We start from the raw sequence: 12,889 nt of genomic DNA on the forward strand, positions 1-12,889 counted from the left end.
TTAGCAGTCATTAGGCGACCGACCGATCAACTGACGCCGCACTATACTCTAAGGGACAATGTCACGGATTTTTACCAGATTTTTGAACAGCCAAAATTCATACTTGTGTCGCAGGAAACTGCTTTATTAGAGCACTGAAGCTGTTAAAGAGCATCTTTGGCTGCGGATGGCTCGGATGGAAATGGTTGACAACTTGAAAAAGTAAGGCTTACTTTTTCAAGTTGTTTTCGTGCGTCATCAAAAAATCGATATTTATAGACGTAAGATGATTTCTATCCACAAATTAAGGTTAGATCTCAATTTAGATGTTTAAAGGTAATGCCTTTTATTTCTTGAAATGTTAAGACTTTCTTGATGAGAAGCGTTTTTACATCTGAATGTTTTCCCAAGTAAATCGATGGGCGATTTAAAACAAAATGGTTTTCCACGTAAGTGGTGTCATGTGACGAAATCCAAAAGTATGATTGGGTAAATCGTTGCGTAACCGCAGACAGCCGCGAAAAAAGTTGAACTCGGTTCAACTTTTTTCAAAACCCCCAAAAGTTACGTTACGTTCCGCTAATTTCGGAACAGTTTAGACCAAAAATCTGGGAAATCCCCGTAACATAACTCCTTTAAATGAATTTCCTCGAATGTAAACACTTCACCTATATTTTTCTTTACTCACCTGTAGCTTATTTTCTGCTTGATGACTCTTACTGAATGTTATCCTTTCCTTGTCGACGTCCCTCTTGTACCTTCTGTGTTCCTTGTGCAGTTGATCTAATCTTACGATGGCAACAGCTGTACCGTTTAAAACAGACTTCACTGCGAGAACTTCAATCAGTAATAAGTCTTCGATCACGTGTGCCTCCACTACCTACAAGCAGGAAAGTAAACAATCGAAAATGTTTAAGGTAAATGGAAGAATTATTTCTAATCTTGGGAATCGGTGAAGAAATCTTTGTTTTGCAGCATGAATCGACTGGTGGTATATATGACTGATCCCCCAGTTTGAAAGACAATTTGTAATTGAGGGAGTCCTGTGCTTGCCACACTAAATTGCGAGTAAAAGTTTCGCTTAAATCTCAAATGTTAATTGGATGACTGCGTTTTTCGAGACAAGATTGACAAGATACAATCCTTGTTTAGTTTCCGTTACCTTTGCGATGAAGGGATTACTGTTCCTTCCTATGATGGAATCATTAACTGATATCTGTTCTTGTTCACCGTCAGGTTCAGTTATTATCAAGCCATAGCTGTTATCACCCCCGGAACAAATCACGTCATCATCTGATGTCGAACCTTGCAGACGAGGCTTGAACCTTGAAAAGAAGACAAGAAAAAATTGAATGTGGTTTCACAACCGCCAACGAATCTTTCTTAATTAAACAATTTTTTGACAACGTATTGCAGGCGGGCTTTTTGTTTAGTTTAAATTCTGTTTGTTACATTCGTACATAAAAAGTCAAAGAAAGCTCGAAAATAAGCCGCAGCACAGAGTGCAACCTCAAATTCTCAAACTCTTTATTTCATCGAACCGAGAGTGGTCTTCGTTGGATTTGCTTCTCTCAGTCAAACGCTGCAATTTGTCCCAAGATTTTTCCGAACTCCTGATTTCTAGAACCAAATCTGCTTTCCTTGAAAGTTCAAGAAATCGGATTCCACTGTACTTTTTTGCTAAAGTGAATGTGTGAAAAAGGAAAAATCTCTGGTTTCGAGAACTATCCAGCAGACAAGAAAATATTTCCATGTTATTTTATTCCACAGGAAAAACAACAGCAACAACAACCATTGCTTCCATTATTTGGGATTTCATTACTCGCTACCACACGCGCACGGCTATCAGAAAGTTCATTTCCACACATAAGTGGTGCGTCAGAACAGTATCCCTTTGGTTTCTTGACACTATTTTAACAATAGAGTGTTTCTGTCGAGGAACTATCGGCTGATAGTTGCCCCGCGGAAGTTTGATGTTCTTAAAACAAATATTAGCCCGAGAAGCGAAGCTTCGAGGGCAAATATGCTAGTTTTAAGAACATCAAATTTCCAAGGGGCAACTATCAGACCGATAGTTCCGAGATAGAAACACTCTATTGTCTTTATTGTTCACCACTAAATTTTCTTCCGCGCGCACATACAAAAACACGCATCGTGAATTATTTTTACTTTTGAGGATAAAAAACTCAATTGAAAGCCGAAATTTAACAAACGAAACAAAACCAGACGAGAAACCCACTAAATGCAGTAAATTTGGTTGGGTTTTTTTGTCTGCAGGCAGCTTGTTTACAAACAAACAGTCACGGGCGGGCACTATCGATCCGGGCATTTTTCACGGGAGGGCACTATGGGCTGATAGTGCCCTCCGGCGGACGGGCACTATCGCGTCACGTGTTCAATTTAAACCAATCAGAATCGGAGAAAATTTAGTGGTGAACTATAAATGTACATAGAATGAACGTGATCATCATTCTTTGTTACGCACTTACTTGGTAGTCCAGGTAGAGTTCTCTGTGCACCTCTCAAGCTCTGTTTCCATGAACACCATATCTGAAGTCTGATTGATTCTAACCACCTTCTCGATAAACCCGTGACTTTGTGCAGACACCACTACATCTCCTGGTCTAACATTTATAGCGTGATCTTTGCTTATCACCAGAAACTGGGAGGATACTAGATCATCGTCCACTTTGTAAATATGCCCCACACACTTGAAAACTGACGTGTCTAAAAGCCAAGTTCAAGAGAACTTTATTAGAATAACACAAATACGTAATTGAGTACAGAAAGTCTATTAACTCTATTATCCGGTCGGTCAGTATCTGTTCTCAGGGGAAATACCTTGAACGTAATGGCGCTTCTGAAAAAATCTAATTGCCGTAACCGTTCATCAGTAGGATGCCTAAAATGAAAGCAATTCCACAATTGGCTTCGGTTCCATTAAATTCCATACCAATTGCAAAACAATTTTTAGGAGGAGCCAACCATGATGTGAGCACAGTTACAGACAAGACAAAATAATAAGGAAAATAGCGCAAAATAAATGTATACCGTTTAATTACGTTTCCCTATTTAGCATATCTCTTATTTTGTTAAGACATGTTAAAACACTACACCTGGTGTAGGATAATCGTGTAAAGCAGCCTGAATAAGTTGATCAGCAATCTCTTTCCATTCGTCACTGTCACTGTCACTAACACAGTTACTGTTAATATCACTGTTTCTTGTTCTGCTACTGTCACTTTTACTGTCACGCCCACTCTAACTGTCACTGTAACTGTTATTGTCACAGCCACTGTCACCGTCTCTATCACTGACACAGTCAGTGTCACTGTGACTGCCTCGGTTACTGTCACTGACATTGTCACTGTTACTGTCACTGTCTTTGTTTCTAGATCTACCGCTGTCACTGTCAATCAATGTCAGTGCTACTGTCACTGACACTGTCGTTGGCCTTGTCACTGTCACTGTCACTGACACCGACAATGTGCTGAACTGACATTGTAACCAAATCGGTCGAGATTGGTTTAACAAAAAGACCCTTGCTCCAGTAATAAAGAAGCAATGTAACGTTTTGGAAGACAAGACGGCAATATACTATCCAATACTGATAAAAACTCACCGGCAGGTATCACATGAAGGTCGGTGTCGTTAAGCTGAATATTCCCATCCATTAAGCCATACAGATCATCTAAGTTGGGTTCCTCATCCACTGTCGTTTCGTCCTCCAGTTCAACTGCAGAAACTTTCTGCGAAAAATCCGCGTACTGAATGACGTCCTCGATCTTTGAAGGTGTTCCAATCAATATCATGTAAGGACCTGTAGGTTGTAAAAGAAAAAAAAAGAGTCACAAAGACATCAAGGCATTGACGTACAAGAATAAGGTTCTTTGGGCTCCACCTCAAGGCGAAAACTCTCCGATGCTTTAAAATACTTTCATTTCCTACTTAAAATGAAAACGTTATATCCACGTTTGTGCTGCTAAAGAGAACAAACTCACTCAGTTACTATACCAGATAAAATCTATCTGTTCGTATTTTACTCATGGAAATCTTACCTGTTGTTGTCGTGACATTAACTTTGTGCATCACGCCGCCAGCTTGTGCACTGGACAACACGTCACCAACTTTGATTTCCAGGCCCCTAGGAACAACGAACACTGACGTTTCAAAGTCTTGACCAGGAAGGATGACGGGACAGCTGTAGATGATGGTGGTGTTGGGATCAATAACCTTGACATTGCTTCGTATTAGAGTGTTATTTATTCGGTTTGGATCTTTGTAATCCACTTGCACCAGGCCATGAGGACAACGCGTTTCATTCCACGCTCTGCATTTGCCCTGTTCCTGTAAAAGAATTCAAAGGATCGTTTTTAACAGTGTGATATTGTTTTATAATGATAACTTAGAAGTTCGGATTGCAGAAGCAAGATACATGAAGATGACTTATCCACCACAGCCTACTCTATCCTCTGACGTTTTCCTTCTAATGTTTACGGGCATTCCACTCCCCCTGTATGGAATGCTAGTCCATCACACTAGGTAACTTTCGGGTTTGTGTCATATTCATCAAAAGGAGCACAAAGAGTTAAGTGAAAGTTAAAGTAAATGATAAGAGTTTGACTAAGACGATAAGAGTTTATGTTCTGAGGGAGTCAGAACATAAACCTCCCTCAGTTTTTAAGAGTTTATGTCTTTGTCCTCCAAAGAGGTTAAATTTAAGGATTTAGTTGTGTCACAAAAAAACTTACCACGTAATTATAGCACTTCTCCAGATCTTCACATTTCTGACATGACTCTGAGGTAGTTGTCTCCTGGGTGCCATTGCATTGCCTGTTGGTGCAGTCGACCCTCTACAAAATAAGAACATCAGTGTCTAGCAAGATAATTATGAGCAAAAAAAAAAACAGATAAAACCCTTAGCGAAGAAACGTATTTATTTAGTTTTACGACCATCTCTCTAATGCCTTCGTTAAAGGAAGTTCAATGGATGTTCACTGCTCCTGCAAACCAGTTACCTGTATTTTGTTTGAACAATGGTTAACGCTACCGACAGTGTAGCAAGTGTAGTAAAACCAATCTGGACACTGCTTAGCATAAGGCCCAACAGAGGTTCCTGGCATGCATTGTTGAGAGCTGTCGCACCAGCCGCAAGCTGACTCCCGGGAACAAGTCGAACAACGATGATACTTGGTGCAGTAGGAATAGGTACAGCCTCGACCCTGAGAGAGAATATTTAAAGAATAATTTTAAGTAACGTGCTTACGTCGCCTTCTCGTTTCTTATCCATCACTGATAACACAGTTGTGATAGCACATGACAGGCCTTTATTGGCCTTCTTTCACTTTTAAATTCTAATTAATGAAAGGCTTGAATTAAGGGCATGCGAATACGTTTCCTCTTTTACAACCACTGGTTCTCCGCTGATAATTTTGCACGATTACAAACATAAGACAAAGACAAAGACAAAGACATTCTGAACCGAACGTTAACGAGATGTTCTTGTACTTGCACTTATGCTTATCCCAAAAGTGCGAACTACTTCTTTACTGGTCTCTTGAATTCGTAATTTATTGACAAACTTACAATAAATCCCGGTGTACACTTGCACACATTTGGTCCCACACATTGACCATTGCCAGAACAGTTGTGTACGTCATTACAATGAAACTGAGAACAATCGTGTCCAGTCCACCCTCGATAGCAGAAGCACGTGGCACCAACACAGTCACCGTTGTGGAAACAGCCATTTGGACAGCGGATAACTAAACAAGACAAGATAAGCCAGTAGAGGCTTAAGTATACAAGAATTAACACGCACCAAGTATGATATCTGGTTTGCAGCAAATTATACTCAATTTATTTCTTGTGCTCTTCTAGGCTTTAAACTACCATAAGTTCACGGAAATGTATCTTGGGAATGACATTCTCTCTGGTTGATCAAATCAAACCTACCAGCAGTTCTTGTGCAGACGAAAGGATAAAGACTGGTACATGGAACAACTTTTTGAATTCTGTTTTGCGTCATCACTGTACAACGCGGACTTATTTCTTCGCCACCATTTTCTTCTTCCTGTTAAAAGAATAGATGTTCTAATTTGTCAGTCAGCACGAGCCACAACGGCAACTTCTAATCTTTTGGTTGGCTTCGCCCCATACATAAATAAGCGTAATGCATTATGTAATAACTTATTCAACTCTCTGGTTATAATATATAATATATACAAAGGCATACCAAGTCTGCTTCTGTTGTCACCCATATGGGAACAGTTTGTTTTCCATCTGGTCTTGATGCTTGTATTGCCATGTTGATAAATTCCATATCATCTGGTATGGACGTCGATGCTACATGTCCTCCGTAATACTGAAAAAGAAGCAAATTTAAAATTAAAAGATGCGAGCGTAAGGCAAGCAAGGTAGTAGCAATTATGATTTAGTTGCCTCCTTATCACAACGGAGGAAGAACGCCTTACACCATGATTTGTTATTCTTAATATTTGCTATTCTGTAGCGTTTTTATTTCAATATTTTTTCCCGCCACACTGGCAAGCCTCGCAAAGTATCATGGGAACAAAGGTAAGAACTCCAAATGTGGTGTTAGCATAGAGCCACAAGGAAACGTCAGGTTACTTATCAACGTCTCTGATGGGTCCACTGGCTAAGTGAATTGCATACCTGACAATAATCTTTGGCTTCCTTTAGCGTCCTACTTCCACCTCTAAATACATAGCAGGTTGACTCTACATTCAGCCAGTCAGCAGGACAACCAACTAAAAAATAACGTAAGAAGTCTGGTAAAACAGGGGAATTCAACTTTTAAATCACGGGCTAACTGACCGAGGATGACAATAATTACAAGGACACACTTCCTTTTATTCTACGTTTAGATTTTCTATTTTCTGTTGTACTTACTGGATAAAATATTTCTTGGCGGCAGCTTTTTAAAAGGTTTAAATTCCACACTAGCAAGACTGTAATCATCCTCTTTCTCGTAAATTCTCAAACCAACTGAAGAGTCGATCCCAACTCCCCACCAGTTCCTTGCCGCCTCAATAGGATCAGAGACTGCTTGTGTTGTTGAACTAAACTCGTAAAGATTGGACGGATTCTTTAAGTTATTTCTGTGATATTCCATCGGTCCGTTGGACTTGACGGTCACACCGTAGTTTTGTCCAAGACCTTTGTTTAGGTAGAAAGTGTTCAATTCGCACTTCTGTTCTTTGAACAAAGCGCTGGAAAAGTCGTATTCGATGGAGTGTAATCCTGAATTGTTGTAGAAGAAATTGTTTAAGATCTCGCTTTGCACCCCAGAAAGTTTAATGGTGCTACCCTGACCCATGTTACTACCAAAGGCATTGTCAACAATCTTAACAAAGCTGTAATTGCGGTTCAACTCTTTCCTCTCTTCTACAAGTATTGTTCCATTTGCATTACTGGAGAACGTGTTGCCGTATATCAAGCTTCTTGGTAAGCTTGTTCCGTCGCTTCGCCCTAAATGCGCTTGGATTCCACCTAAGCGATTTCCAAAGATAAAGTTGTTGGCGAGCGTGTAATTGTTGTCCTGGATATCTAAGGAAATAGCGGCTTTTTGGGGCATGTTTGAGGGAGAAGCAGGCGTGTCAGTGATTTTACAACGCTCGGTGGTGAATCGAGGTCGTGCATCGCTTCCATCGGCCACAGAAGTGTAGCTTATCGCTTGATGGATGTTGTCGCTAAATACACTGTTGGAAATGCGGTGTTCTCCTGCAGAAAAAAAAAATACATAATCAGATCTCTTAAGAATCATATACAGCTTTTAAAACAAGAAAAAACAATCGAATAATCATAACGTAAGGAGCAATAGATGGCGATAAAGGGATAAGATTGGGTACTCAACGTACACTGTTTGCGTGTTGGAATAAGGCATTAAACCCTACTTTGACTCTTCGAGTTTGACTGTAGACGGACACAGTCAAAAAAAGGGTCCATAACGGCATCTAGGCTACAACTTAAAAGAAGAACAAAATAAAAGCTGAACATTTGTGATGAAAAACATTTACCATTCCCTTCATGCAGAGGGATAGCAATAAGCTAAGCAAGTCAAGCAAGACTGACTTCGAGAGGCTCACACAACAATGTTCGATTTCTGAAGAGAGGCTTATAGCAACTGAACGAGAGGCAATAAAAAGGGAGAACGGGCAGGTAATTCTTGGTATTTAATATTAAGGTATAAGAAGCGTGATAGGGTAATGGAACTAGTTTACCTTTATGTGAACAGCTCCTTAATTCTATATTATCAATAGTGACAAAGTTTCTCGTCCAATAATTCGTCGTCTTGTTGTATTCTCCTTCAAACAGCAGTCTATACTCATTAATGTCATTCGGAAGTTCAACAACGACTTTTCTCCAACTCGGTACCTCAACATTTTTTGCTTGCCAAATTAATCTCTGTTCGATGTTAGGATATGTCCCTGTGAAAAGGTGGAATAACATATAAAGAAATGAGTCAATGTGACATTTGAATTCTCGTGCTGTGACAGAGCGATGCAGACAACCTGTTTCCTTGTAACAATAGGTAGAAAAAAGGGCTGGGACTGCGAGGAGGAGGAGGAGGAGGAGGAGGAGGAGGAGGAGGAAGAGAAGGAGTCCCTCATTCTTCCTTCCCCTTTTCTGTACACCATCCCCCAACCCGCCAGCCAAGACTCCTCTAAGAAGGCAACCGAGAGGAGGTGTGGCTTACCCGTGACCAACCACGGATTTCAAAGCAAAATTAGACCTGAGACCATACTTAACTAACCTGTTTGTATGTAGAGTGACAGTCCAGCTCTTCCTTGTTTAACCACGCGATAAAAGAACACTATGGAACATAACTGGGAAAGTTTTGTGATTCGTGGGCTGATGATGGCTGCACGCCCGTCAACTGTTGGCCAGCGGTCATTACCGATGAGAAGTCGTTTTCCTGAAATGGGAAAATATATATTTATCCTGCCTAATTGCACAATATTACAAGTAGAAAAGCAGCAAAGGAAAAAATCACAAAGATTGTTCAATGAATAGAATTGCGGTAATACCAGTCAGATCCAAAAAGTGAAACAGAAAGTGTTTAAAAAACGAATTAAGTATTAGAATAAGCGTTATACATATTGTCACAGTTGAACCTTCACTGGGCTAACAATAACCCGAGGCAAACGCAAAAATCTACGGTACCAAAATGTTTGCGAGCCTGCTCAAAGATGAAAAATGAATCAGATTACATGTAGTTCTTCCATTGTTGTATATGACTATTCGTTGATAACAACCGAGTTGACTATTGCTCATAGAAAACTCGGGCACGTAGTGTCATTGTAAAACAAACTTAGATTCTCAGGTAACATTAAACGTACCGTTTGAATAGAAGTAAGAGTAGTCATTTGGAGCATCTGGCCATGTATGACGAGCTATTCTCCATGTTCTCGTGACCTGAAGTCCATTGATTGACATATTGGTGAATGTCTGCCAGCCGCAAAGACCAATTTCGAACGTACACGGAGTGTCTGAAAAACAACGACGAAAATGTTTAATTTAACAATTCATCACCAAGGTAAACAATGAGAATGAAATGTCCGATTTTCGAAATTGCCGGCTTTTATCACCAAGCAAGTGTTCAAAAGAAACCCCAAATAAGCATCGGGGTGAAATAAGCACATGCACGTGTATAAGCACAGGTAGAAGAATACGTTTTTTAAAATCTTTCTTGCCGTCGCACTTGTGGTCTTCGCAGGAATACGACTTCGGTAGACCTTCGGACTGCTTTATGTAATGCAAGTTCTGCGTTCTATTTCTGCCGACAATCTGCAATATAAAACTGGGTATTGTTTCACAAAAGTAGGCGTCTGATTTATTGTTTGACATCAAAAGGAGCATTAAAAATATAAAGGTACTCACAACTTATATTTATGTCCTCAACTTGAATCACCACTTTAGAATTCACATCACCATTCCACTTCAGCAGAATAGTATCACGTGGTATGAATAACTCTTTATGCACAAGAGCTGTTATGTCTTTATTTGACCTGTCCACGATCAAGTTTGAAGTATGAGAGGAGTCATAGACCATCAACCTCTGTGAACCCTTGAAGTATGACAGAGTCAATTTGATTCCTTGGCCTTTGGGAACTGTTAGAACTTTTTCACATTCTACCTGTGGCATCGTGTTCTGCAGCCTCGGGATGTCGAAATAAAGAAGCGTTTGATTCTTAACATTAGCAACCCGTTCCTTATTGCATAGAAACACTCGTCCATAGTACACTTGAGGGACATTCTCCGCCCTTGGTTCTTCAAATGCAATGCCTCGTTGGTTTCTTGATGATTCGGAACTCTTCACTACAATGCTACGTCGTGTTTGTACAAAGCTTATACCAGTCCCTCCAATGTTAACAAATGTGCTATTATTCAGATGTACATCAGTTCCTGGAAAGTGAATTCGTAAACCCCCGGAAGTACAGTTTCTTATCGCGATGGAATCCATCCAAGGTGTATTTGTTACCGCTTCTATTGCTGGGACAGCCATTCCGTGTCGATTGCCACAGTGTGAAAACTCGACATTATCTAACACCGATTGCGTTTGGGACGCATTCACTTCTCTGGAGGATATGAAACGGATGCTTCCCCAGGGCACACCTTGACATTTTACTTCTGCTAAAGTAGTGCTATAGTTAAACGCTCGCTGCTTTTTGGGGCATTCATGTAAAAACGTTTCGTTGCCACTGCAACGAAATTCCATTAGCCACGTTCCATTTAGATTTCTATTAAGTCCTTTCGCGTTACCCTTGACAACAACGGGTGGGCCGTATCCAAGCTGTCTGCAGACTACTTCGGTGGTGTTCCATGCGAGCATGTTGTTAGAAGCAGAGACTGGTTTCCAAGACTTCTCATGAAACACCTCTGCTCTCCCCTCCCATGGAAAGTCCCCATCTACAAGTCGCACAGGTAAATCTGGATCTTTGTTACTGCCTGCAGGCTCCTTGACTGTGAATGTAACTGGTTTTGTAGACGTCCCGTGAGCTCGGAGCGCTCCTGCGACAAGAATGCTCATTCCAGGGCTTACCTTGACCGTGACACCTGCTTCTATTGTTAGCGTGACGTTATCCAGTACGGCCAAATCCGAAGTCACGCTGTAAGGACTGTGAGAGGCTTTAAGTGTCATGGACTCGAATAATCGCCCTGAAAGAACGCTTCCATGTTGCTTGAAATCGTGTTGTTCGACTGCAGTTAAAGTTGGGTCATCATCACTTAGCAGGAATGGCCAATCATCGGCAATAGCAAAGTCATAATTGTCATCAAAATCTGATATCCTGTCACGCACTTCACTTCCAATTGCTGTACCCCACCAATTGTGTGACACGTTCACAACGTCACGTGAAGATATAGCCGGGACCCGAACACAAAGTTCCCTGAGGTATTTGGAGTTATTAACCTTGTTCAAGCGGAACTCCGTTTCTTTGTGGTACAGGATGCCTGAAATAACTACCGCGCACGAATCTTCTGAAACTAAGGACTGTGTTGCGATATGAGGGATGTTTCGGGATAAAGTGTTGTTTTGGAAGGTAAGCTCTTTATTCTGAAACGATGGACGATGACCATGTACAACTTGAAGCAGGAAAACACTCCCTGCCCTGTTTTGCGTCAAAGTGTTGTTCATGAACTTAGCGTGTTGGTCTAAGCGAAGAGCTTCTATTAAGCTCTTACTTCCGCAATCGTTGTCATTAAACACGTTGTCTACTATAGAAATGGGGACGTAAGCAGCTGTACCTTCAAGAAGCACACAGCGTCCTGAATTGTACTCAAAACTGTTGTCTTTAATGATAAAGCTGTTCGCTTCCCTTCGAATGTCAATCACTGCTTTTTCTGGGCACTGATTGGTCAAGAACTTGTTGCCACTGACAACCACAGCTGGTCTATACTGTGAGCCTGAGAGGGAAGCAGTCCCAAGAGCTATAACAGAAAAGCCTTGATTTTCGTTAAAAGTGTTATTCAGCAATACCCAAGTAGTCATATCAGTTGCAGCCAGGATTTCAACAGTAGGTCCTTGGTTGCGAAAGAAGATGTTCGATTCAAACTGTAAGGTGACAGGTTCGTTTCTATAATTGTTATAACACCATATGGCTCCCTTCTTGTTCCAAGCGAATGTACTTCCAGTAACGAACAAGCTTAGATACATTCCTCGATATTGGCCCTGGATATAAAGACCTCGGTCACCACTGTTTGTGATACTCGAGTTTATGATGCGGATGGTGCTCTTGATGTCGGAGTGAATATACATGCCCTGAAGAAGTGATGCGTTGATGGCACAGTTCTCAATTGAAAATTCTTTAGAGCCTAAGTGCATCGGATTTATTACAATTCCTTGCTTGTTCTGTTCTAGATTTATTGAAGTGATCTTGACGGCCTCGATACCACGCGGCGCAAGTTTAATTCCGAATTCCTTGGAGTTGGTAATGCCTGTGTCAGTAATGGTAACAGATTTCAACAGGTTTCCACCAATCAGGATACCTCCTTTAAGGCTGTTGGTAATCTTAGATCGAGCTATGTTGATCTCACCTCCGAGGTAATGAAGTTGCTCGCTCTCTGTTAAAAACGGAAAAAAAGACAAATCATGATATAAATTTAAAAGTCAAAGACCTTTTCCAATCATTTAGAAGTGTATCTGGTATATGCCTATCTATTTGGCCTTGATACGATGTTCCGTTGGTAAACGAAAATGATGGCAAAAAGGGTGATGTCGTAAAAGGCAGCACATATTAATTACAAAAGTGGCCACTTCCGAGGGATACTGATCAGCTACGTTCTGTTTCATTTACATGAAATCCCTGCCATGGAAAGCCAGAAACGTGATCAAAACTGCATTCTCTCTCAGTTCGCTCAAGGCTAGGGAAGCAAGGGCTACACGAAC

General features: G+C 40.8%; 1 protein-coding gene across 3 annotated transcripts in view; it reads right to left on the bottom strand.

The window, feature by feature from the left end:
* LOC144628871 (uncharacterized) overlaps positions 1 to 12,889 on the bottom strand; it is a 76,294-nt gene that overhangs the window by 18,279 nt on the left and 45,126 nt on the right. For all 3 annotated transcript variants that reach the window (XM_078486975.1, XM_078486976.1, XM_078486977.1), the window contains exons 6-21: positions 9,883 to 12,564; positions 9,342 to 9,491; positions 8,756 to 8,917; positions 8,223 to 8,429; positions 6,892 to 7,722; positions 6,655 to 6,749; positions 6,215 to 6,343; positions 5,935 to 6,052; positions 5,566 to 5,744; positions 4,998 to 5,201; positions 4,731 to 4,832; positions 4,038 to 4,326; positions 3,602 to 3,799; positions 2,469 to 2,706; positions 1,142 to 1,304; positions 668 to 859 (exon numbers count right to left, since the gene is read on the bottom strand). In XM_078486975.1, the coding sequence (XP_078343101.1) occupies positions 668 to 859; positions 1,142 to 1,304; positions 2,469 to 2,706; positions 3,602 to 3,799; positions 4,038 to 4,326; positions 4,731 to 4,832; positions 4,998 to 5,201; positions 5,566 to 5,744; positions 5,935 to 6,052; positions 6,215 to 6,343; positions 6,655 to 6,749; positions 6,892 to 7,722; positions 8,223 to 8,429; positions 8,756 to 8,917; positions 9,342 to 9,491; positions 9,883 to 12,564 (5,939 nt within the window). The remainder of the gene's footprint in view (positions 1 to 667; positions 860 to 1,141; positions 1,305 to 2,468; positions 2,707 to 3,601; positions 3,800 to 4,037; positions 4,327 to 4,730; positions 4,833 to 4,997; positions 5,202 to 5,565; positions 5,745 to 5,934; positions 6,053 to 6,214; positions 6,344 to 6,654; positions 6,750 to 6,891; positions 7,723 to 8,222; positions 8,430 to 8,755; positions 8,918 to 9,341; positions 9,492 to 9,882; positions 12,565 to 12,889) is intronic.

Source organism: Oculina patagonica, chromosome 10 (genome assembly GCF_052425735.1).
Source record: "Oculina patagonica isolate OP01 chromosome 10, crgOcupat, whole genome shotgun sequence".
NCBI classification, from domain to species: Eukaryota; Metazoa; Cnidaria; class Anthozoa; order Scleractinia; family Oculinidae; genus Oculina; species Oculina patagonica.